Below are 25,503 nucleotides of genomic sequence, written 5' to 3'. Positions count from 1 at the left end.
TTCTGTGGGCACTCAGAGCTTATGAGTTTACCTCTTATCACAGCTTTCACTGTGTCCCATAAGTTTGGGTATGCTGTATCTTCATTTTCATTAAATACTAAGAAGTGTATAATTTCTTTCTTTATTTCTTCCTTGACCAGGTTATCATTGAGTAGAGCATTGTTCAATTTCCATGTATATGTGGGCTTTCTTTCCTTATTGTTATTGAAGACCAGCTTTAGCCCATGGTGGTCTGATAGGATGCATGGCATTATTTCTATCTTTCTGTATGTGTTGAGGCCTGTTTTATGACCTATTATATGGTCAATTTTGGACAAAGTACCATGAGGTGGTGAGAAGAGGAATATCCTTTTGTTTTAGGAGAGAATGTTCTATAAATATCTGTTAAGTCCATTTGGTTCATAACTTCTGTTAGTCTGTCTATGTCTCTGTTTAATTTCTGTTTCCATGATCTGTCCATTGATGAGAGTGAGGTGTTGAAATCTCCTACTATTATTATGTGAGGTGCAATGTGTGCTTTGAACTTTTGTAAGGTTTCTTTTATGTATGTAGGTGCCCTTGTATTTGGAGCATAGATATTTAGGATTGAAAGTTCATCTTGGTGGATTTTTCCTCTGATGAATAAGAATTGACATTCCTTATCTTTTCTGATGACTTTTGATTGAAAACCGAATTTATTCGATATTAGAATGGCTACTCCAGCTTGCTTCTTCTGACCATTTGCTTGGAAAGTTGTTTTCCAGCCTTTTGCTCTGAAGTAATGTCTGTCTTTGTCTCTGAGGTGTGTTTCCTGTAGGCAGCAAAATGCTGGATCCTCATTACGTATCCAGTTTGTTAATCTGTATCTTTTTATTGGGGAATTGAGTCCATTGATGTTGAGAGATATTAAGGAATAGTGATTGTTGCTTCCTGTTATATTCGTATTTGGATGTGAGATTATGTTTGTGTGCTTGTCTTCTCTTTGTTTTATTGTATAAGGATTAGTTTCTTGCTTTTTCTAGGGTGTAGCTTGCCTCTTTGTGTTGGTCTTTACCATTTATTGTCCTTTGTAGGGCTGGATTTTTAGAAAGATATTGTGTAAATTTGGTTTTGTCATGAAATATCTTGGTCTCTCCATCTATTTTATTTGATTGTTTTGCTGGATACAGTACCCTGGGCTGGTGTTTGTGTTCTCTTAGGGTCTGTATGACATCTGTCCAGGAACTTCTGGCTTTCATAGTCTCTGGCGAGAAGTCTGGTGTAATTCTGATAGGTCTGCCTTTATATGTTACTTGACCTTTTCCCTTTATGCTTTTAATATTTTTCTTTGTTTTGTCCATTTGGTGTTTTGACTATTATGTGACGGGAGGAGTTTCTTTTCTGGTCCAATCTATTTGGAGTCCTGTAGGCTTCTTGTATATTTATGGGCATCTCTTCCTTCAGGTTTGTTTTCTTCTATGATTTTGTTGAAGATATTTACTGGTCCTTTCAGCCGGGAGTCTTCTCTCTCTTCTATACCTATTATCCTTAGGTTTGATATTCTCATTGAGTCCTGGATTTCCTGTAGGTTTTGGGCCAGTAGCCTTTTCCATTTTCCATTATCTTTAACAGTTGTGTCGATAATTTCTATGGAATCTTCTGCTCATGAGATTCTCTCTTCTATCTCTTGTATTCTGTTGGTGATGCTTGTATCTACAGCTCCTTGTCTCTTCCTTTGGGTTTCTATATCCAGGGTTATCTCCCTTTTTACTTTCTTTATTGCTTCTATTTCCTTTTTTAATTCCTTCAGCTGTTTGATTGTGTTTTCTTGTAATTCTTTCAGGGATTTTTGTGATTCCTCTTTATAGGCTTCTAATTTTTTTTATTATGTTTTCCTGAATTTCTCTAAGGGAGTTCTTTATGTCTTTCTTGAAGTCCTCCATCATCATGATCAAATGTGATTTAAAATCTAGATCTTGCTTTTCTGGTGTGTTTGGATATTCAGTGTTTGCTTTGGTGGTAGAATTGGGCTCCGATGATGCCATGTAGTCTTGGTTTATGTTGCTTGGGTTCCTGTGCTTGTTTCTCACCGTCAGGTTGTCTCTAGTGTTATCTTTTTCTGCTATTTCTGACAGTGGCTAGACTGTCCTATAGGCCTGTGTGTCAGGAGTGTTGTAGACCTGTTTTCCTGTTTCCTTTCAGCCAGTTATGGGAACATATTATTCTGCTTTCAGGTGTGTAGTCTTTCCTGTCTACTGCTCTTCAGCTGTTCTTGTGGGCGTGTGTCCTGAGTCCACCAGGCAGGTCACTTGGAGCACAGAAGTTGGTCTTACCTCTGGTCTCTGGCCTGAAGTCGATCCTTGGGGGACTGTGTTTCAGCTCTCTGTGAGGGCAGTAACCAGAAGGGCCTGCTCCGCCTTTTCTCGGGTCCCTGTTCACAGGGGGCCCAGATGGCGCTAGGCATTTTCCTCTAGAGTCAGAAATGTGGGCAGAGTGTAGTCTCTTCTGGCTTCCCAGTCGTGTCTGCCCCTCTGAAGGTTTAGCTCTCCCTCCCCCAGGATATAGGTGCAGGGAGCTGTTTGAACGCGTCCCTTCAGATCCAGGTGGTGTCTGGACCGCAGGGAACCTGCAGCTTGAGTGCCCCTATCTTCCTGTTCCCAGAGGCCCTATATAGTTTCCTTTTGGGTCAGGGATATGGGTAAGGGTGGGTATTACTGGTGGTCTCTCCTGTGATGGCAGGATTTTGCCATTTCATGGCTTGTAATGTATCTGGTGGATGATATCCATTAGAAATCCTTTTATTTCTTCTGGGTTATCCAGATTTTCTGAGTACAGTTTTTCCACTGCAATCCCCAATGAACTTTGGTTCTTTGGTTTTGTCAGATTGCCTAAGGATTTCTCAATTTTATTTTATTTATTTATTTATTTATTTATTTATTTATTTAAGAATCAGTTCCTTTTTGTTGATTTTGTGTGCTCATTTGGGTAGATTTCAAGATTTTCGGAATTGAAGCAGCTTGGGACAAAAGGACCAAAGGTCGCTTTTTTCAATTTGACACAAACCTAGTTATATCCAGGAAGAGGGAATCAGAGTTAAGAAATTGTTTCCACCAGAATGGCCTGTAGGTACCTCAGTGGGGGAATACTCTTGATTAATGATAAATGTGGGAGGGCCCAGACCACAGTGGATAGTGTTACCTCTAGGAAGGTACTTTTGGGTTTGATAAGAAAGGAAGCTGAAAGACTGCTGAGAAAGCTCAGTGGTTAAGAGAGAATGCTGCTCTTCCAGAGGACTTGAGTTAGTTCCAGGAAAAGAAAAGAAAGAAAAAGAAGAAAGAAGGCTGACAAAGCCTCAGTGTGGAAGAAGGAAACAATATTCAGCCAAGGGGTCTGCTTCAGTTTCTGTCTTCAGATACGTACCTTGACTTTCTGTCCTAACTTTCCTCCATGATGGACCAACTCTTAAGTTGTAATACAAATTGAACTTTCTCCCAAGTTGTTTTTGTTCACAGTGTTTTTTTTTTCTCCACAACGACAGAGAGAAAACTAGGACAGAAATGCACTAGGAGAGTTACAGTCAATGGTTTCCCCTGAGTTTCTGATAACAAGCAATACCTTTGTACTTCGTGAAAGTGATAACACTGGCCCCTTTTTACTCAATGTTTCTTACCAAATGAATTCAGAGATCAAAGTGGGTACGTCCATGATCCTTTGCCAACTGCTAGGTTAGAGAGTACACTTGACTCAGAACTGTAGGTGTTTCCATTGGCTACAAGTTCAGCCCCACCTCCTTTCCCTGTTCTTAAGCACTACAGGGTGGTTTCCTTGAGTCACACACAGCTGGGCAGGGAAGGGAGCTCAGCACGTTCAGCCCTGCAAAGGGCAGTACACAAAATTGAGAGTAAAGCTCGAAGAGAGACTTGTTTAAAGAAAACGGCAATGGATTTGATCCCAAACTTTTCCATGGAAACCTGGCTGCTCCTGGTTATCAGCCTGGTGCTCCTCTACCTGTGAGTAAACTGCCCAGGCTCTTCTCCTCAGTGATCAGGATTTGGGGCCTTTGAATCAGATAATTCTTCCCTTTACTGGCTTGGAAAATCCAAAGAGAAAATGAAGGGGACATTGTTTGAGCCTGGGATGTGCAAAGACTTAAGGTGTTGCTTTTGATCTTATGCAAATCCCTCCTCTTCTACTAAACTCCACCTTTTGGGTATAGGAGGATGGAGGTGACCTCAATTAGATCTGGGTTATCCCCAAAATGAGTCTCAGATTTTCCCCCAAATTAACCAGCCAGGGCTCAGTGTGCATATTATAAAAGGATAGTCATTGTGTTTGATGGGAGGCCTCTTCTGCATGGTCTCAGGATTGTGGGTATTGTGAGGACAGGAAGAACTTTTGTGTTGTCTTAACCTCTGTTTTCTCTGATGCTGGAGATGTGGAGTGTTGCCCCATGTATACATGCCTAGATTCTGCTTCCTTGTTCCACTTCTAGGACCATTTATACAACGTCCCTAGTATATTACATTTGATCATTTTATTTTTGTGAGTGTTTTGCCTGCATATATGCATGTATGTGCACTATCTGAGTGCTTTGTGCCCATGGATGTCAGCAGAGGACATTGTATGCCTTGGAACTGGAGTTACACATGGCTGTGAGCCACCATGTGGGCACTGGGAATTGAACCCTGGTCCTCTGAAGAGCAGGAAGTGCTCTTAACCACAGAGCCACCTCTCTAGCTCCCATAAATGATGAATCTTTAGAGAAAAGAAGACCTGACTTTGATTCTTTCCCTTCATCATTTTCTGTCAAATTCCCTACCAGCAGTAGAGGGAATTCCTCCTTCCTATGAAATCTACTGGCATCCACAAAGGGCAGAACTCTGAAACAGTTAGGATGTTAAATATTTTTTTTCTACGTTCCACTGGGAGCATCAGTGAATATGTTCATCTCAGGACTGCCTTTCAATAAATAGATTACTGTAATAGTACAGTGAGGGGAGGAGAAAGGTTATCTTGAGTTCCAGAATTAAAAGCATATGTAGCCACCCCACCCATTCTGTCACAGTGGTTCTCAACCTGTGAGGTCTTAATCCTTTGGGTCAACAGAGCCTTTCACAGGAGTCACATATCTGACATCCTGCATATTAAATTTTTACATCATGATTCATAACTGTAGCAACATTACGACTATGAAATAGCAATGAAATAATTTATGGTTGTAGATCATAACAACAGGACTAAAGGGTCATAACATTAGAAATGTTGAGAACCACTGTTCTAATCACCCCTACATGAGTGTGTGTGTGTGTGTGTGTGTGTGTGTGTGTGTGTGTGTGTGTGTGTGTGTGTACCTATGAATCTGTGGGTGGTAGATGCTCTCCCTTCACACATACATACCTCATATTTGACTTCTTTTATCATTAGGCTTTAAGAAAAGGTACACACTCACAGTAATGTGAAAATGTAAAATTTAATTTTGGTTTTATTTTTAAAGGAATAGTAAGTATTTAACGTATTATGGTAATACCTTTTCCATCTTATGATATTTTATAATTAACTGAAATCTTTCATTTCTTTCTATTCAGCATTAGAATTTCTTTAAGATAATCCCAGGACCTTCTTTTAAAAGGTTAAAGTGGGTCTGTTGCTTTCAATATTTGTGACAGTTTTACAATAACTTCATCTGTTTATAATAGTGTCAAGAGTATGAGCATAATGCATAAACAGATACATGGCATGGATTGCATGCATGCTTTGAAATAAACTTGGTTATCAGGTTTTAAAAAATTCACCATTGTTTGATATACCAGTTTGTCAGGTCATTCAAATCCCTTAATAGAGGTGGGTAAGGAAGAGGATGAGTCAGTGACGAAATAGAATACCTTCAGGTATGAGTTGGCAGGAAGTGGAGAATACACATCTTCTCTCAGGAGAGACCTCTCAAAAACACTTGTGGGGTGTGGCTTCTACTGGAGATCACTAGGACAGATGAATCACATCCAATCAATTTCCTAAATAAAAGCAAGTGAAAGAGACGACAGAAAAGAATTCATATGACCACCACACTCAAGTTACAAGCACTTATTAATGATTAACTTTAGGATTTAGAGCACAAATGTTTTACTCGCCTATTAAGATAGCCTTTGTGGTCTTTGGGAGTCCCACAGAGAACTCAAGAGAAGTAAAGACCAAAAATAGTAATTGCTGTTGGAGATTTTATTGTTATTTGTTGGTTACACGTGGCCTCCTCTGCTTGAATTTTATAGTGCCTGTATCCACGATTGGTGAGCCTCTACAATAAGCAATCCCAACATACTAGCTTTCTCTTTTGCTTCACAGATATGGAACTCATTCACATGGAATTTTTAAAAAGTTGGGAATTCCTGGGCCCAAACCTTTGCCTTTCTTGGGGACGATTCTTGCTTACAGGAAGGTGAGTGGATTTTCCTTGAGCTCCCTAGCTTGCTTCTTGTGGTTGCCAAGACTGGCTTAGTTCCATCAATAAAAAGGCAAGCTCTTGAGTAGAAGCAGGTGGAATTTCAGAAACCATTATTTGGCTTCCACCTGAAGCAAGATCAATTTCCTCAAAGCTTTGCTGCTGGTCTTTGGAAAAAGTTGTTTGGCACAGTTGATCAGCTCAGCTCTCTGAAATGCCAACGCTTACGTTGAGGACTTGATGTTCAGATTTGTGACCTGTTAAAGGCAATATACTTTTATTCCATTCTTCCAATTTTCTCCTATGTGGACCCCTTTCATAATATACAGTAAGTCACTTGAGACTTTTAACATGTGTCTATATGTGCCTCATATTGATTTATTCACACTAGCAAGGGGGAAACTATGCTTTGGGAATTTTTATTCACATTTTTAAAATTTATGACTAAAACTTAGCAGGAGTTTTCTTTTTAAGTGTCAGAAATGACAACTTGAAGCAAGTGTCTAATTTCCAGTTATGTGTACAGGAGAAATATTATTCTTTGCTGCATTGCGTGTAGAGGTGGCATCTCCCTATCTTTCCGTGTTGACAGTGAGCCACGAAGGCAAATTCTTTTTTATTAAATTTTAAAAATATTCTTAACATGTATGGCCTGCATACATGTTTGTATATGAGTACCTGGTGCCCACAAAGGTGTCCCTCTGGAACTGGAATTACAGAGAGCTGCCATGTAGGTACTAGGATTTGAACCCTGGACCCCTGGAATAGGAGGCGGTGCTCTTCAACCCTGAGCCCCCTTTCTATCTTCCTTCTTGTCATTCTTATTCACTGGCCCTCTCACTCAGCAACTTACCCGAGACTAAATGCTCTAAATGAAAAGAGGCCAGTGGTTTCTTCAGTGTCTTAATGCTATTTATTAGTCTTCTAGGGATAGGTCATGAGATAAATGAAAAAGCGGCTGAATATGGAGTTACATGGATCTTATTGGCTTTCCCTCAGCTTCTGTTCCACCCTGTGCCTATGGAAGGAACAATTCAGAGAGTTGGAGGGTTTTAAGGTCAATGTGTAAAGAAGTAAGAGCTTTGGAGAGAGACAGGGTGCTAGCTTTTATTCATAATGAAGAGTAAGTGGCCGAGAATGTGCAATGCAGTTAGCAATTATCCACAAACAAGGGTGAGGGTTTTGTGCATGTGCTGTGTTGGGAGGAAATTCAGGAAACTTTAATAACTCCATTTCAAATGCCTCTAGAACTTAACCTCCCTTCTACTGAAACACTTATGTATAAGAATGTCTCACTGCCATTGAGGGATAGTAAGCCTGATTTTGTAAAAGTCAAACCATTTGTACTCCAATTAGAACAAGAACACTATATTTAAACTATTCATGGATTTTCATTTTCTTTACAGGGCTTCTGGGAATTTGACAAATACTGCCATAAAAAATATGGGAAATTATGGGGGTAAGTATTATAGCAAATTCCGCTGAGTAGATTTGAAACATTTACAAAAGTCCACAGGATGTTGAGTAGAAGTGATGTATTATAAAGATTCATGGAGGCTTTTCCTATCAAAGGCCCCATATAACTTCCAGCGTCATGATTCACAGTTGGAATTTGGTTAAAGAAGTTGTATGTTTTGATTTTCTCAGGACTTGATGACTCAGGAATGGTTCATCTGAGTTTTAGTTCAATATCTGGATATTCTACTCTTCCAATGTTCTACTCTGTGTACCTCTCAAATAACATATAATGATTCCCCTGAGACCTTTAAAGATGTGTATCTCTCTGTATTTCATATTTAGTTATTTATTTATTTACAATTTGAATCTAGTTTATGCTTTCAAGAAAGACTGTGAGTAATCACAAAACATTGAAAACACATCTAGGTTTTAAGAATCCATCTTCTTAAAGATTTTTTCACTTATTCAAAACCTTCATGATGGGAAGGCTGCTCAGTAGAAATATGTATGATATGTATGAATATGTTCTCTGCTGATTCTTGCTGTCTTATTTGGAGTCAGATGTCCTATCTAACACAAGACAGTCTTGCTAGATCTTAGCTGCTTAAATATATTCTGGGGGTGGAGGGAAGATAATCTTTCTATATAGTTGAAGCTGGCCTTGAACTCCTAATCTTTCTGCCTCTACTCCTTGAATGCTAGACTTTTAATAGGCAAGCATACACCATCATGTTCAGCTCATGATACTGACTTTAAAATTTTATTTATTTTTATTTTATGTGTATGAGTATTTTACCTGCATGCATATACATTCACACACACATTGCCATAGAGGCCAAGTGTCAGATCCATTGGAACTGGAGTGACAGACAATTGTGAACCACCATGTGGGCTCTGGGAATCAAACCCAGGACCTCTGGAAGCACAACCATGATCTTAACCATTGAGTCATCTCCTCAGCCCCCTCATGATTTTTTACAGTAAGTGTGGGATATGGTCACAGCACCATGTTCCCTGCAGACTAATGAAGTTTTTGATCTTGGAACTTGGCTAGCACTTCTTTCTTCATCCATCTTATCTAGTTTGGTGGCTGTATATGTATGGGCCACATGTGGGGCAGGCTCTGAATGGGTGTTCCTTCTGCCTCTGTTCTACACTTTGCCTCCCTATTTCCTCCCAAGGGTATTCTTGTTCCCCTTTTAAAGGAGTGAAGCATTCGCATTTTGGTCATCCTTCTTGAGTTTCATGTGTTCTGTGCATCTAGGGTAATTTGAGCATTTGGGCTAATATCCACTTATCAATGAGTGCATACCATGTGTGTTTTTCTGTGATTGGGTTACCTCACTCAGGATGATATTTTCCAGTTCCATCCATTTGCCTATGAATTTCATAAAGTCATTGTTTTTGATAGCGGAACAGTATTAATTATTAATAGGAGACATTTAAGCTGTGCTATGTGACTACCTTCTTCTATTTTCTTTGCCTATCCTTCTAGAGAAACTGTTGTTCATACTTTACCAACGGGTTCTAATGAATTCTAATGAATTATTCCATTTCAGGGCCACTGGAGGTTGGTTGAGAACATTGCAAGAGGTGCCAGGCGCATTGTGCTCCGTGTTACACACAAGTGAGGAGGTGTAGCCTCTTCATACCTCTTTAACTTCTCTCACACACCTTCAGACAACTAAGGGCTGGCCACAGGGTCTGCTGAGTAAACACAGCCCATACAGACCTTGTGATCCTGCTCAGAGCACACTAACACTGGATACCCTCTGGATCATCCATTTGCACTTAAATTTCTCACCTTTGGTTTTCCACTGAATCAATATCCTTTCCGATGATATAATATTTTGATCACACAAGGTTATGAAAATCAGTGTGTATAGGCAATATTCATGTACGCACCATCCAAACTTAACAAATGTTCAAATTTAGTGCTAATTATCATCTCTTTGTAGAGCTATTTTGTGTTTGCCTCTTCCCAGCATAGGCTATATTACACTTCATTTCACGAGATGCCAGTGATCTAGGTGTTCACGCTGCTGTGTAACTAGGCATATTGTTGTGTAACTAAGGTGTGTATTATGTAATGTCTGGATCAGATTCTGTGTTTCTGGGCATGCCTCCAGCTATAAAATCCACCTGGCTGGGTTTAATCCTCTCTGCTTTGCCAATGCAGGTTGTACGATGGTCGACAGCCTGTGCTAGCGATCACGGATCCAGACATAATCAAAACAGTGCTGGTGAAGGAATGTTACTCTACCTTCACAAACCGACGGGTAGGCATCTTTGTAAAATACCTTAATCTCTGTTTGTTTATGTATTAGAGCCTTTTTGATGTGTGTTTACATGCATGTGGTGTATGCGCACATGCACACACACATACCTACACACATACAGGCCAGAGGAGAACGTTGACTGTCCTACTCTATCACTCTCTATATTGCCTTGAGACAGGGTCTGGACCTGGAGCTAAGATGTTAGTCAGCAAGTACTACCACTTTTCCTGTTTCTGCTCCTCAGAGAGCTGGGGTTACAGGTGCTCAGAGCCACATCAGCTTTCTTAAGGATGTGTTTTATATTAGAACTCAGGTCCTTATGTTTATACAGCAAGTATTCTTTCTTATTGAGCCATCCTTTCAGAGCCCCGTTTATGTTAGTTTTTCTTTTGCTATCGAATAATTATAATTTCATAGGGCATTGGCCCAAATGTACTACAAGCACCCATGGATCTTCATCTTCTTTGACTCAATGGTGATGTTCTACATAACTAAATTTAGTATGTTTCTATGACAGAAAATGTACCTAGCCCATATAGTTTATTCAGTATTAATTTTACATGCATGGATTTGGTAGTATGTGCATATAGGTGTGCAACTCCATGCATAGTTGTGCAACTATGTAAACCACAAAATTGTTCCTTCGCCACAGTCTATTTGACTGTGTGTAGGTGCTCAAAGAGGACAGAAGAGGGTGCAGGATCCCTTAGAGCTGTAGCTACTGGTGTTATGAGCTGAGGACCAAACTTCATTCCTCTGCAAGAAGAGAAAGTCTTCTTAATTGCGGAGCATTGTCTTCAATTCTTATAACGTTTTGTTATATGTATATAGTACAAATCTATTATCAATACTGATAGGTGATACTAGTGTTTCTGAATTTGTCTTCCTTTAACATGACGATTTCCAGTTCCATCTGTTTTCCTATAAATGATGTAATGATATAATTTTGTTCTTTATGGCTGAAACAACCCCCCTAGTGTGTGTGTGTGTGTGTGTGTGTGTGTGTGTGTGTGTGTATGTGTGTGTGTGTGTGTGTGTATGTGTGTGTGTGTGAGAGAGAATGTATGTGTGTATCACACATGTTTTTAGTATTTGGAGACTTGTGTCTGTGAGACTTATATATATATGTCTGTACATGTGTGTGCCTGTGTAAACCTGAGGGGCCAGAGGAGGATGTTAGATATCCGACTCTATTACTCTGCTGTTTGGCTAGTCTGGAGGGCCAGTGAGCTATTGGTATCTGCCCATCTCTGCTCCCCAACAGGGACTTATAGGTACCTATGGCCATGTTCCAAAATGTGGCTGTTGAAGATTCAAACCCAGGTTCTCATGTTTGGGTCTTACCTTGTGAGCCACCTCCCCAGTAGAAGGATTTGATCTGAGAATGCTTTGTGTTTCTTCATTCCTTCAAATTTCCGTTGACTTATCTTATGAGCATTTTTATTGCTTTTGTCAGATTCATACCTAAAATATTTAGTTTTCTTTGGTGTGATTGTGAAAGTCATTGTGCATTTAATGTGGTTTTGTATATTTTTCACATACTTTACTAGTATGCCTGAATTTTTGTGAATCGACTCATTTGTAAATTCCAGATGTTTGCTTGTTCACGGTGCTTTATGAATTCTCTAACTTGACATTATTTTAATAAAGATAAGGAATTTTTTTTCTTTCTGATCTATATACATTTTATTTTATCTTTCTTAGCTTATTGTGCTAGCTGGGGCCTCTAATACAATGTTGAACTTTAAAGCATATAAACTTTAATTTTCCATACAATTCGACACAATTTTTTATTTTATTAAAGATTTTTAAAAATTTATTTATAAATCTACCCATTGCCCCCTTCATGGTCCCCCCTCCCACAGTTCCTCATCCCATTTCTCCTACCCTTTCCTTGAGAGGATGATCCCCCACTACAAGGCCTCCCCCTCCCTGGGATCTCCAGCCTTTCAAGGATTAAGCACATCTTCTTCCACTGAGGCTAGACCAGGCAGTCTTCTGCTATATATTTGTCTAGGGCCTCAGACCAGCTTGTGTATGCTGCTCGGTTGGGGCTCAGTGTCTGGGAGCTCCCAAGGGTCTGGGTTAGTTGAGTCTGCTGGTCTTCTCATGGGATTGCCCTCCTCCTCAGTTTCTTCCATTCTTCCTCTAATTCAACCATAAGGGTCCCCGACTTTAGTCCAATGGTTGGGTATAAGTATCCACATCTGTCTCAGTCAGCTGCTGGTTGGACCTCTCAGAGGACATCCCTACTAGGCTCCTGTCTGTAAGTACATCATAGCATCAATAATAGTGTCAGGCCTTGAGGTCTCCCCATGAGGTAGATCCCCAGTTCGGTGGGTAACTGGACTGCCTTTCCCTCAGTCTCTTCTCCAATTTTGTCCCTGTAGTTCTTTTATACAGTAACGATTCTGGGTCAAAGTTTGTGACTGTGGGTTGGTAACACCATTCCTCCTATTGAGGCCCTGTCTTTCTACTGGTGGTGGACTCTTCGAGGTTCCTCTACCCACCATTGAGCATATCATCCAAGGTCCCTCCCTTTGAGTCGTGAGAGTCTCTCACCTCCCAGGTCCCTGGTACTTTCTAGAGAGTTTCCCTATCTCCTCCCTTCTGAGGCTGTATATTTCCATTCATTCTGCTGTCCCTCTGGGCTTCTCTCTTGCTCCCCTCCATACCTGATCATGTTTCCCTTTTACCATCCCACCCCCTTCTTCCACCAAGATACCTCCCTCCCTTCCCCTTGCATGATCTTTCCCCTTCTTAGTGGGATTGAAGCATCCTTACTTGGCCTTTTTGCTTTTTAAATTCTTTTTTTTTTCGGAGCTGGGGACCAAACCCAGAGCCTTGCACTTGCTAGGCAGGCGCTCTACCACTGAGCTAAATCCCCAACCCCTGCTTTTTAAATTCTTAATTTCTGTGTATTGTATCCTAGGTATTCTGTACTTTTTGGCTAATATCCACTTATAAGTGAGTACATACCATGTACATCTTTTTGGGTCTAGGCTACCTCACCCAGGATGATATTTTCTAGTTCCATACGTTTACCTGCAAAATTCATGATGTCTTTGCTTTAAAAATAGCTGAATAGTATTCCATTGTGTAAGCGAACTACATTTTCTGTATCCATTCTTCCATTGTGGGACATCTGGGTTGTTTTCAGCTGTTGGCTATTACAAATAAGGTCACTATGACCATCAAGGACCATGTGTCCATCTGGTATGGTGGGGCATGTTTTAGGTATGTACCCATGAGTTGTATAGCTGGGTTTTCAGGTAGGTCTATTTACACTTTTCTGAGGAACTGCCAGATTGATTTCCAGAGTGGTTGTACCAGTTCTCCACATCCTCGCCAAAATGTGCTGCCACTTGAGTTTTCGATCTTAGTCATTCTGATTGGTGCAATGTGGAATCTCAAGGTGGATCCTCAGGGTCATTTTGATTTGCATGTACCTCCCTGATGACTAAGGACTTTGAACAATTTTAACTTCTGCTCCTAAGTTTTCGTAACTTTCTGTGCAACACACACACACACACACACACACACTTCAAATTTTTCATTGAAAAATGTATTCTATTTCAATAGCATTGAACATACTAGCGGAGTTAGGCAGTATATTGAAATGCATGCATATTGATACATTGATCAACTCAAGCCAACTTTTATCAAACCTCCACAACTGAAACCACCCCCTTTATCTCCAGCCTTCTAGGGAGTGAGACATTTGAAACATACATTTTTTTTATCTGGGCCATTCAATGACATTATAATTCTAAATAATTTGTAAGCCACGCCTGTCAATATATATATATTTTCACAACTGTAGAGTTCTCCGAATCTATATATGGCAACATCTCTTTTTCTTTGAATTCTAGAACTTTGGTCCAGTGGGTATTTTGAAAAAAGCCATCTCCATCTCTGAGGATGAAGAATGGAAGAGAATTCGAGCCCTGCTGTCTCCAACCTTCACCAGTGGGAAGCTCAAGGAGGTAATGAAGTAGTAAGCTTTTCATTGGAGACATGAAGAACAGATCTGGAGGAGAATGGAGGATCACAGCCCTTTTCCAGTCCTAGTCCTCTGAGACAAAACCTTCTAACAGTGGTCTTTTGTGTTGATGCGACTTGTTGATTCATCCTTGTGAAGGCTGTGTCCACTGGGAATCGAGTCCCTCACTCACTGTACGTGGATTTTGTTTTGTGTGCAGATGTTCCCCATCATTAACCAGTATACAGATATGTTGGTGAGAAACATGAGGCAGGGATCGGAGGAAGGCAAGCCCACCAGCATGAAAGAGTAAGTACTAACACAGTTGTTGGGTGCTTGGTTGTTAAATTACTTTCCTGTTGCTGTGACAAAATAACAAAAGCAACTGAAGGAAGAAATATTTCGTTTTGGCTACAGTTCCAGGGAGATGCAGCACATTATGACAAGAAGACTTGCAGCAGGAGTGGGAGGCTATCTGATCATACCGTATCTAGTCAGAAAGAAGAAAGAAAGGCCAGGCTATATCAAAACCTGTCGAAAGGGACCTGCTTCCAATGAGTCTCTACCTCCAAAAGTTGCCACACTTTCCCCAGACAGTGGCACTAGCTTGGGACTAAGGGTTCACATACACAGTCCTCTGGTGTGCAATCCTCTGCACATTCAAATCATATCAGTCGTGATAGAAGACTGGGGAGCTGAAGTTCCCATTGTTAAGTTGTTAATTGAAGTCACACCAGGACTAGTCAAAAGTGGGTGGTATGGTGTTACCACTGATTACAACAGCTCAGACTAGGAATGGAGTTGAGACCAGAGGAAATTGGAGACATCTTTGCAGTAGCATAAGGACTGTAATAGGCCACCCTTGAAAGGAATGTCTCCTATGAGAAAGTAGGGTGCCTGATAGAGAATGAGTTTCACCTCTGTATTCAGGATTCATTATTAACTTGTCTATTCCATTACCATTGTTGAAATTCTAGAAAAAAAAGATTGTTTAGAAAGAAGGAACATTATCTAAACAGTTGTTAGTGTAGATTCAAGAGAAAAGAGTGAAGAAAGTACTTGGCACATATTAGGATGCTGTCTGTATACCAGGAAAGTTAAAACATCAAACAACTTATATTCTGTCATAGACTTTTTGAGACTATCAGTGAAATAGTAAATACTTCTTTGGGTTGAAAAGATAGTTCTGTGCGTTAGGGCCAGCTGAATTGGATCTCTGGGAGTGGGAGAGAATTGATGTCTACAATGAAGAACAAAATAAAATGAGTACACACATGCTTAGAATTTAGCTTATCTTTCCCATACTTACACAGTGCAGAACCAAACCCAGGGAATGCTACCGCCCATAGTGGTGGATCATGTCTTTCCACATCAATTAACACATCAGTGTAACTCCTCACAGGCCTGTCCACCTTGGTAGAAACAATTTCTCTTTGAGACTTTTCCCCCAGGTGATTCTAGATTATGTCATTTCGATAATTAAAGCTAACAGTCATAGATAGAATCCCACAGCACAAAGACAGGCACAGCACTGCCATCTGACAGACATCTCACAAATGAGTGTGACAGAAGCAAGGGCACGGTAGACAGTTTCTGTATGATGCTGTGACTGTCTTGTCTGGACATAATGAATTTACTCCTGCTTCACACGGTGTGAAACTTAGCTGGACTAAGAAGATGCTGAATTGCTACTTTCTATCTCTCTTCAGCATCTTTGGGGCCTACAGCATGGATGTGATCACAGCCACCTCATTTGGAGTGAATGTTGATTCCCTTAACAACCCACAGGACCCTTTTGTGGAAAAAATCAAGAAGCTCTTAAAATTTGATATCTTTGATCCATTGTTCCTCTCAGTGAGTACGTAACCTCATGTTTCATTCTGCCTTTTTAAGCAACAGTGTAGTGAAAGACAATCCACATACATTGTAAGTAGCCCACCTAAACAGGCCAGTATTTGGTTTTAAGTATATTTACAGTATTTTCCCGTCATTACTCTTGACAGCTGTGGAACATCTTTGTCATCCTAGAAACTCTGTACTTTTTAATGACCAATTCCTTACCTCCCTCATGCATAAGCAGTAAGTCTACTTCCTAACTGTATAGATTTGCATATTCTTAACACTTTATATGAAAAAAATGTACAAGCTCTCCCCTTTTGTGTCTGTCTTCCAAATTAGTATGATTTAAAAATTAGTGCATCTGGAAATGTGCATTAGTACTTATTTTTTTCCCTATGGCAGAATCTCATTTCATTGTAAGGACAAAACATGTTCTATTTATTTGTGACATTTCTATATTTGGAATGTTTTGACTTTTTGGCTGTTGGGAACAGTGCTGCTATGAATACTCATACAGGCACAAGTTTGGGTCTGAACATGTTTTAAGTTGTTTTGGATGTATACTTGAGAAGTGCTGAGTTGTACAGTAATGTCTAATACAGAGTGTTGAAGGAACTGTTTTGTCACAAAGGGTGTTGTCTATTCTCAAAAATTGTTTGCATCTATTCATTTATTTTGTTCATTTTTCATTTTTTCCTCCATCTTTATTAAATTGGGTATTTCTTATTTACATTTCAATTGTTATTCCCTTTCCCGGTTTTCAGGCCAACATCCCCCTTAACCCCTCCCCCTCCCTTTCTATATGGGTGTTCCCCTCCCCATCTTCTCCCATTACCGCCCTCCCTCCATAGACTAGTTCACTGGGGGTTCAGTCTTAGCAGGACCCGGGGCTTCCCCTTCCACTGGTGCTCTTACTAGGATATTCATTGCTACCTATGGGGTCAGAGTCCAGGGTCAGTCCATGTATAGTCTTTAGGTAGTGGCTTAGTCCCTGGAAGCTCTGGTTGGTTGGCATTGTTGTACTTTTGGGGTCTCAAGCCCCTTCAAGCTCTTCCAGTCCTTTCTCTGATTCCTTCAACGGGGGTCCCGTTCTCAGTTCAGTGGTTTGCTGCTGGCATTCTCGTATGTGTTTGCTGTATTCTGGCTGTGTCTCTCAGGATCATTTTTCATTTTCATTTGCACTGATATGCTCAGTTGTACAGTAAAGCATCTTTGAGGTAGATCCTACCTAATTAGAGTGAGATAGCTTTTATAGTCACTTGGTTCAGTACACTCATACTGTGTTGAAAATCTTCTCTTGCCATATTTACAAGCGTTCTTTATTTGTAGTTTTCATGTGGGACTTCTGTCTGGTCGTAATACCAGGGCACAGCTTTTCTCGTGGAGAATTTTGGAGACGCTTTCATTCATGTCTTTCTATAATGTGGAAGTGGTTGGGAAGAAATGGCATATGCTTTTTTTAGGCATTTGGTAAAATTCAGCATTGAAACCTTCTGGTCTTAGGTTTTTCTTGTGGACAGCATGTTTTTTTTTTTTTAAACCAGGGATACTTTTAAATCTGTACATAAGACAAGGTAGTAGGAGGTAAAGATTCAAAATGATCTAGGAACACATTTCTAAGATAACCTTCTTTTATCATAGTTCTCCATTTACTCTAGACTGTGAGAGATGTTAGGAGTCTCTGGGTATTTGCTCTTCAACATATACTCTCTCATGCCACAGGTCCATTATGCATGGCATGCATGTCTTTTTGAGTCAGCTTCTATGGTTTGTGAACTTCTAGGAATCCGTTCATTTTAGCTAAGTTACATAATTGAGGCCATTGTTCCAGCCCTCCACTTATTAATATAATTCCTTTATATGCCCTTATGTTTTCCATAAGATCATTCCCCTCCCACTTCACTGTGCATGCTAGTAATCTGAGTCATCATCCTATTTCTAGAACAATTCCAGCGAACACTTTGCTAACTCTGAAGATATTTCACAGAAGCATCCTTGTTTTCGTCGATTTCCTTCATCCTTTTTATTTCATTAGTTTTCGCTTTGGTTTGAAGTATCCACTCTCTCTGTCTAATTGTGTTTTCTCTTTTCTTTTAGTGGCACAGGCTAGAAAGTCTTGTTATGTGAAAGACCAGCTTTTCTTTTCAACCATAAACTCCTGTCTGACTATTGTTTGGCCTCCATCTTAAAAAACTTTGTTTTTGTGTTTTTGGTTAAAGTTATCATCATTATTGTCATTACTATCATTTTTGTGTGTATATATTCATGGGTGGGTAGGTTAAAGTTATCATCATTATTGTCATTACTATCATTTTTTGTGTGTATATATTCATGGGTGGGTAGGTACTTGTATATATAGGTGCACATAAGTATACAGAGGTAAACCTCAGAAGAAAACCTCAGGCATCTGCCACCTTTTGTTTGAGGCAGGCTCTCTCACTGGCCTGGAACTTCTCCAGGTAGGCTGGCCGAAGCGGGCATCAAACTTCCTACCTCTCATGGTGCCATTCTGAGCCACTGCACTCACCCTTAACATGGGTTGTAGGAACTGAACACAGATTCTCACGTTTGCAAGGCAAGTACATTACCCACTGAGCCATCTCTCGCATGCCCAAAGCTCTTTTTTGATCACCTTGATTAGCTGCGGCACTGGGTAAAGCCTGATTTATCAAAAAAAAAAAAAAAAAAAAAACAAAAACAAAAAAACCCAAACCAAACCAACAACAAAATTCACAACTCCAAAACCCTCTTAGTCTGACACATAAAAGGTGAGAAGCAAAGAAATTTAACCCTGAAACTATGCAGCAAGCGTGATTTATATCACTTGTATGTTGATTTCAGCAAGTGGTCTGGAACCTGAGCAAGAGGGAATAAGTCTCAGTGGAGATCCTGATGACTTACTCTTCTGATTGGCAGAATATGTGTAACTTCTCCAGGTAGATTTTTGTATTTTCACCATGGTTTTTCTTTTTTCCCTCTAGCACTTTTTCCATTCCTTACCCCACTATTTGAAGCACTAAATGTCTCCATGTTTCCAAGAGATGTCATTGACTTTTTTAAAACTTCAGTAGAACGAATGAAAGAGAATCGCATGAAAGAGAAAGAAAAGGTAATAACTGATCACATGAGGATCAATGTGTTTCCAATTCTCTTAATAAAACAAGTATGCAGGTACACACACACACACCACACACACACACACCACACACACACATACACACACACCACACACACCACACACACACACCACACACACACACCACACACACACCACACACACACACCACACACACCACACACACACACATACCACACACACATATATACACACCACACACACACACCACACACATACACACACATCACACACACCACACACATACACACCACACACACACATACATACACACCACACACACACACACACACCACGCACACACACCACACACACACATACACACATCACACACACCACACACACACATACACACCACACACATACACACACACACCACACACACATACACACCACACACACATACACACACACCACACACACACACCACACACACACCACACACACACACCACACACACACACACCACACACACATACACACACACCACACACACATACACACCACACACACATACACACACACCACACACACACCACACACACACACCACACACACACACCACACACACATACACACACACACCACACACACATACACACCACACACACATACACACACACCACACACACACCACACACACACACCACACACACACACCACACACACACACACACACCACACACACACACAAACACACACACACACACACATGCTTCCTCTGTACTTTCAAAAGTTAGATGGAGGAGTGCAGTTTAAGGATAGGAAATTTGGATATTCTAAAAAGAATGAAGATTGTAGAGATTGGGAATTGAGAAATAAAATGAGCCAAAGAAAGCATTTACAATTAAATGATATGCCTGACATGAAATAAATATTTTTAAGGCAAGAACTTTACCATATGACAGAAAAAAGAGATTTCTTGCATACAATTTATGGGGAGTATTATGAAAACTCTATGACTCTATGTCAAAAATTAAAGTTTATTATTTTCTCGGTGCTGGGGATAAAACTAAGACCCTTGCACATGGTTAGCAAATGTGTCATCCTTGAACAATGGTCCAAGTTGCCCTTTGTATCACTTAATCTTATTCTAGAGTTCATATTGAGAACAGGGTTTATGACTTTGATGTTGGATCAGGAGATCCTCCTAACAGGCAACCATTATTAATGGCTTATTTTATCAAGAATTAAGTCTTCTGTGATCTTAGTTTACTCCAGAGGGAAAAGATGAGCAAAATGTTAAAAATAGAACTCCCATGTGACCCATCAGTCTTCCTGATAGTCATATAAAGGCATAAGCTTGTGTGAGAGACATTGGTACTCCAACACTTTTTAAATCCATTTAAAACATTCCAAAAGCTACAGAGAAATGGACTTTGAAAGTTCTTATCATGAATGACTTAATGGATGTTGAGAAAAATATGTTTAACCTGATTCAAGCAACATTTAGTATACACATGTATCAAATTTTCAGTTCATTCAGTTGTCATGCACATTTCAAAAATATGTCGGTAAATGTAAATTTAAAAAAATAGACAAAATTCACCACTTCCCTTTGTAAAAGGACAATGATTTTGTTTAAACATCTCTTTCCTGATACTTTAATTCCCTGGACCTCACACTGTTGAGAAATCATTTCATTTCCAAGTTTATCATTTTACACATTTTCAGCAAAGTCATTTTTTCCTACCTGTCCCAGTTTAGTCTGCTTTATTTGTAATTTTTATTGTTTTGAGACACAGTCTTGCTATGGAGCCTAGGTTTGCTTCTCTAAGTTACTATGCTTTTGGAGTTGTGATTATAGGCATATGCTGATACATCTGGCTGGTCTGGATTAAGTTAGAGCCCCTCCTGACCTGGAGTGGCATAGCGCTTGTCTTGGTAGTCAGGCTTTGCTCCATACAAACATATTAAGGAGTAAGGAAGGGGAGCAAGACTGGGTACCCCCACTATTGCTGAGAATCATAGCACTCTTGCTTGGTGGGTAGGACATTTAAAGATATTCTCCCCCAAACTACTTATGGGATCTGGAAATAGGATGAGTTTCATCTATAAGGACAATGGTTTGAGACTGAGATAGAAGGATACAAGATTGAAGCCCACTTCTTCCTGTGTAAGCATACATGTGAAGAGAAGGGGCTAACTAAGACTGTTCAGAATCCAGAGAACTCAGGTTCTATCAAGGGTAGGAAGGACCAAAGTCTTGGGACACACAGCCAGTGTTCACTCAGGAAATCGTTCTGTTCCTCAAAATGTACCTACGTATATTTTTGTTTATCTTTGACTTTGGGAACTCTAGCCAGACTTCTGGACTTTAAATAAGGATTGTTCTCAGAATGGTTGCTAGTTCTAAACTTGTGACTTACTCTGACCTCTCAGCTAACCTTGCATCTCTCAAAATTGTTTTTTTTTTCAGCAAAGAATGGACTTTCTTCAGCTGATGATAAACTCCCAGAATTCCAAAGTCAAAGACTCTCATAAAGGTAAACAAGGATGTTGCATGTTTAGTGATGGGAGTTTGTTCTAGAAATATGCAGGAGGCTTTTCAAGTAGATGACTATGTCTCCAAATTGAAAACAAACAATTACAACTTTTGCAACCAAATCTAACCCAAACCATAGATGTAGACAGTATATTCAGCAGCAGCAGAAGAACTTTATAGAAGCCCAGGATTATTACTGTGTTCAAAGCCTGAGGGGCATGTGCTTCAGGCCTGTAGGTTATCCGAGGTCTCTGGATCTTGAATCACAGAACAAATACCATCTCAGCTTCATCTAGACCCACTGGGTCTGAAGTTGTGCCTGAAGATTTGCATCTAGACATCCAGTGAGTAGGCACAGACACACAGTGGTGATGGCCACTGGAAATGCAGGGTGCAAGTCTACCCAGCACTGGATTTACAGTCAAGCTTTGTTTTTTCTTGTCTAGTTGATAAGGAATGTGTGGAGAAAGACTTTGTACTAAGCACATATCCACTCCTCTTCACAATTTTTCACCTACTCATTTTCCATCATGGATGGCTTTTGAGGAAACCATTGCTGTGATAGTTGAAGCAAGATGGCTTTCTAACTCCATTATGTCCCATGAAGCTTTGAGTTATGTTCCATGTAAGAAAGGGACAAGCTGCCCTCTTTTGGTTTCACTTCAAAAGTAGTTAAAAGGGTTAGAGAAATTATAAGCATATAGCCAATTTCAGCTGAATATATATAGACTTTTATATATTCCCACCCTGTGTCATTTTCCCATCTTTATAAATCATTTTCCTTCTTTTTGTTGCAAGGTATTTCTGGTTTCTGCTAAATTTCTCCATATAGGTCTCATATCAGATATGTTCAAACTTTCCAATTTCAGTGTGAAATGAAATTTCAACTCCCAATGTGGGACATGGGACCTAGATGTAATTATTCTCCTTTGGACTTAGAATTCTTTCTGTGAACAGAATTATGAAAGTGAAGTATGATTCTATGGAACATAGAAAAACATTTGTTTAAAATTTTTTATGTGTGTGTTGTATGTGCGTGCATGTGTATATGTATATTTGTTGTCTGTGTATGTGTATGATATCAATGTGTGTATACATGTTTGCTGGTATATAGGCCCACAGATGTGTGCATGTTTATGGAGGCCCAGGGTTGATGTCAGGGATCACACTTGATTGTTCTTCTATCCTAATCCTGGAAGGGTCTCTCAACAAAGCTCAAGAATTAACAGATTTGGCTATTCTCACTAGCCAGCTTGTTTTTGTAATTATGTATCTCTGCCTTCTAAGGCTGGAATTGCATGCAAGGCCTCTGTGCCTATCTGATATTTATGTGGGCTATGGAATTGGAAGAATCATTTCTGTATCCACATTCAATGATATAATCTCCTATATTCATTCTCTCTCTGACTCTCTGTCTCTCTCTGTCTCTCTCTGTCTCTCTGTCTCTCTGTCTCTGTCTCTCTCTTTCTCTGTCAATGGTAATGAGAACAGAATTAGGAGGGAATGAATTCACCATTTGGACCAAACAGGAAGAATAGTTTATTGAGTGAATTGTAAGGGGGTAAGAGGAACTGTGAATTAACTAGACTACTGTCTGAAGCACAGGCTAATGTTCTGAGAGAGCCTCCATTCTAAAGAACTTGGACAATGCGTGCCATTGTATGTGGTTTCATTGCATGTGATTCATACTTTATGATTGTGGGCAAGTTTATACTTGACTGGGTAGTTTATAATTTATAAGAAGTTAACATGAGTCATCGCGTGTGTAATTTTTGTTGTCATCCCTGTCTTGTAAAGAAGAGTCATGCAAATAAGGAGCAAACACGTTCTTGCTTGGTCCAAGTTCAGCATTAGTCAAAAGCTTTGGTTTTGTGGAACAGAGCTCCAGTTTACAGCGTCAGGGTACAGCACCCCACAGCTACAGTTTAGTTGCTGGCGAGGTTACTTCCACTTGAGCTTTCTTCTAACGAGGATAAAGTTATTAAAATATTAGTCATTACCCTTTAAATTCAAGAATTATTTTCTAATTTGTATCAGTGTATGTCTATATGTCTGTGAGAAGGTATGGATTTAGGTGCCTGGGAGGTGAGAGGAGGGTATCAGATCCCCTGGAGCTGGGGTTACAGGTGGTTTGAGCTGTCCATAACTGAACTCAGGTCCTTTGCAAGAACAGCCTACTCTCTCTCTCTCTTTTTTTTTTATTAACTTGAATATTTCTTATTTACATTTCGAGTGTTATTCCCTTTCCCGGTTTACGGGCCAACATTCCCCTAACCCTTCCCCTCCCCTTCGTTATGGGTGTTCCCCTCCCTATCCTCCCCCCATTGCCGCCCTCCCCCCAACAATCACGTTCACTGGGGATTCAGTCATAGCAGGACCAACGGCTTCCCCTTCCACTGGTGCTCTTACTAGGCTATTCAATGCTACCTATGAGGTTGGAGCCCAGGGTCAGTCCATGTATAGTCTTTAGGTAGTCAGCCTACTCTCTTAATAGGCTGACCATTTCTCCAGCCTACTACTCAATACTCCATGTCTATTCCCTTTCCTTTGTAGCTCCTCTAATTTCTGAATTGCAAATTTTAAAGACTGGCATTTCTTGTTTGTCCAATAGATTACACATATAAATGCTATAGCTCCTGAAAATTTAGATTCTGACCAGGGCGATATGGGGTGCTTTTGAGACTACTAAGGACCTCCCAGCTGTTGCTACTGGTCCATACACCATACTTTGAGTCCTACTGCCACAGGTTCCTTAAGACAGGTATAGTTCATGGGTATGCTCATGTTCTGTACACTCAAGCTTTTATACTGCATACTCATTCAAAACATTTCAGGGTTTTGATGTGGGTGCCGAGGAATCAAACTAAAACCCCCATGCTTACAAAACAAATTCTTTTACCTAATGAACTATTTCCCTCACCCTGGGAAAGAGTCTTCATCTAAGTAAAATAGATGATAATATTTTCCTTTAAGAAAATTGAAGTTATTCTGTCTAAAACTTAGCTTGAGGTCATGGCTACATGTGCCTATATATCCACAAAATTGGAGAATGGAGACAGAAGGACCCAGAGCTCAGTGGTCAGACAAACTAGCTAAAATGATGAGATTTTACTTCATCGAGAAACCCTGTCCTAAAGTAATGGTACAGAGAATGATGAAGGAAGACACCAGAAGTTCTGTTCTGGGTCTGTCCACATGCACCTGCATTTGGGTCCTACACATATACACTATGTGTATGAGTGTACATATGCATGCACACACATGCAAATAAAACTTAAAAAATTAAAATTGGAGCAGACTGAAAGTTAAAAAATGCTGTTACCAGCCTGTTAGTAATTGAGCAGTTATTATTTCAATTCTTACAAAGAGACAATGTTAAAATTGAACAAAACAAGGTATATTTCTAGTTATCCATACAGCATCATGAAGAAACCATGTACATTACACAGAAATGCTTCCTCTTGCAATTTCTCAGGTGGGGAGATCTTGAGGATGCCAGAATGCAGAGATGGTTAAGGGGAGTGTAGACCTTAGGGAAGCCAGACAAAATAGCTTTTCCATTTCAATCCATTGTCAGACCAGTATGAGAATGAAGTCCCCTGCAGTGTGACTCTGAACTTCTTTTTCATGATCTTTTTAGGGATTTGGAATATTAGTTGGATTGTTTTTTATCCAAACAATTTTTCAAATACTGATCTCCTTTACTTAAATCGTATCTAAAATTGGGCCAGAAATATTAGCAAGCCATATTGGTAAGATAAAGGCGCTTGCTGCCAAGCCAAAGACCTGAGTTCAGACTCTAGGACCTAAAAGTTACAAGAAGAGAACTCACTCATTTTTTTTGAGAACAAGCAAAGCTATTTATTCGGAGATTGCAGTAATGAAGTCGGACACTGTCAGCTGCCTTGCGACAGATAGATAGTCAAAGGC

At 40.0% G+C, this 25,503-nt stretch overlaps 2 protein-coding genes across 2 annotated transcripts in view; one reads left to right on the top strand and one right to left on the bottom strand.

Moving 5' to 3' along the window:
- Positions 1–3,805: 3,805 nt before the first annotated feature.
- Positions 3,806–25,503, top strand: part of Cyp3a9 (cytochrome P450, family 3, subfamily a, polypeptide 9) — a 40,206-nt gene continuing 18,508 nt past the window's right edge. The window contains exons 1-9 of the mRNA NM_147206.2: positions 3,806–3,968; positions 6,298–6,391; positions 7,801–7,853; positions 10,032–10,131; positions 14,004–14,117; positions 14,334–14,422; positions 15,823–15,971; positions 18,934–19,061; positions 21,508–21,574. Coding sequence (NP_671739.2) covers positions 3,898–3,968; positions 6,298–6,391; positions 7,801–7,853; positions 10,032–10,131; positions 14,004–14,117; positions 14,334–14,422; positions 15,823–15,971; positions 18,934–19,061; positions 21,508–21,574 — 865 coding nt within the window. The 5' untranslated portion in view covers positions 3,806–3,897. The remainder of the gene's footprint in view (positions 3,969–6,297; positions 6,392–7,800; positions 7,854–10,031; positions 10,132–14,003; positions 14,118–14,333; positions 14,423–15,822; positions 15,972–18,933; positions 19,062–21,507; positions 21,575–25,503) is intronic.
- The window catches only part of Vamp7 (vesicle-associated membrane protein 7), a 116,351-nt gene continuing 96,257 nt past the window's right edge, over positions 5,410–25,503 (bottom strand). Inside the window, exon 8 of the mRNA XM_063271720.1 lies at positions 5,410–5,969. Within this exon, the coding sequence (XP_063127790.1) occupies positions 5,952–5,969 (18 nt within the window). The 3' untranslated portion in view covers positions 5,410–5,951. The remainder of the gene's footprint in view (positions 5,970–25,503) is intronic.

Source organism: Rattus norvegicus, chromosome 12 (assembly GCF_036323735.1).
Source record: "Rattus norvegicus strain BN/NHsdMcwi chromosome 12, GRCr8, whole genome shotgun sequence".
NCBI lineage: Eukaryota > Metazoa > Chordata > Mammalia > Rodentia > Muridae > Rattus > Rattus norvegicus.
The sequence above is the reverse complement of the archived record's forward strand: the minus strand, read 5'-3'. Positions and strand labels throughout refer to the sequence as shown.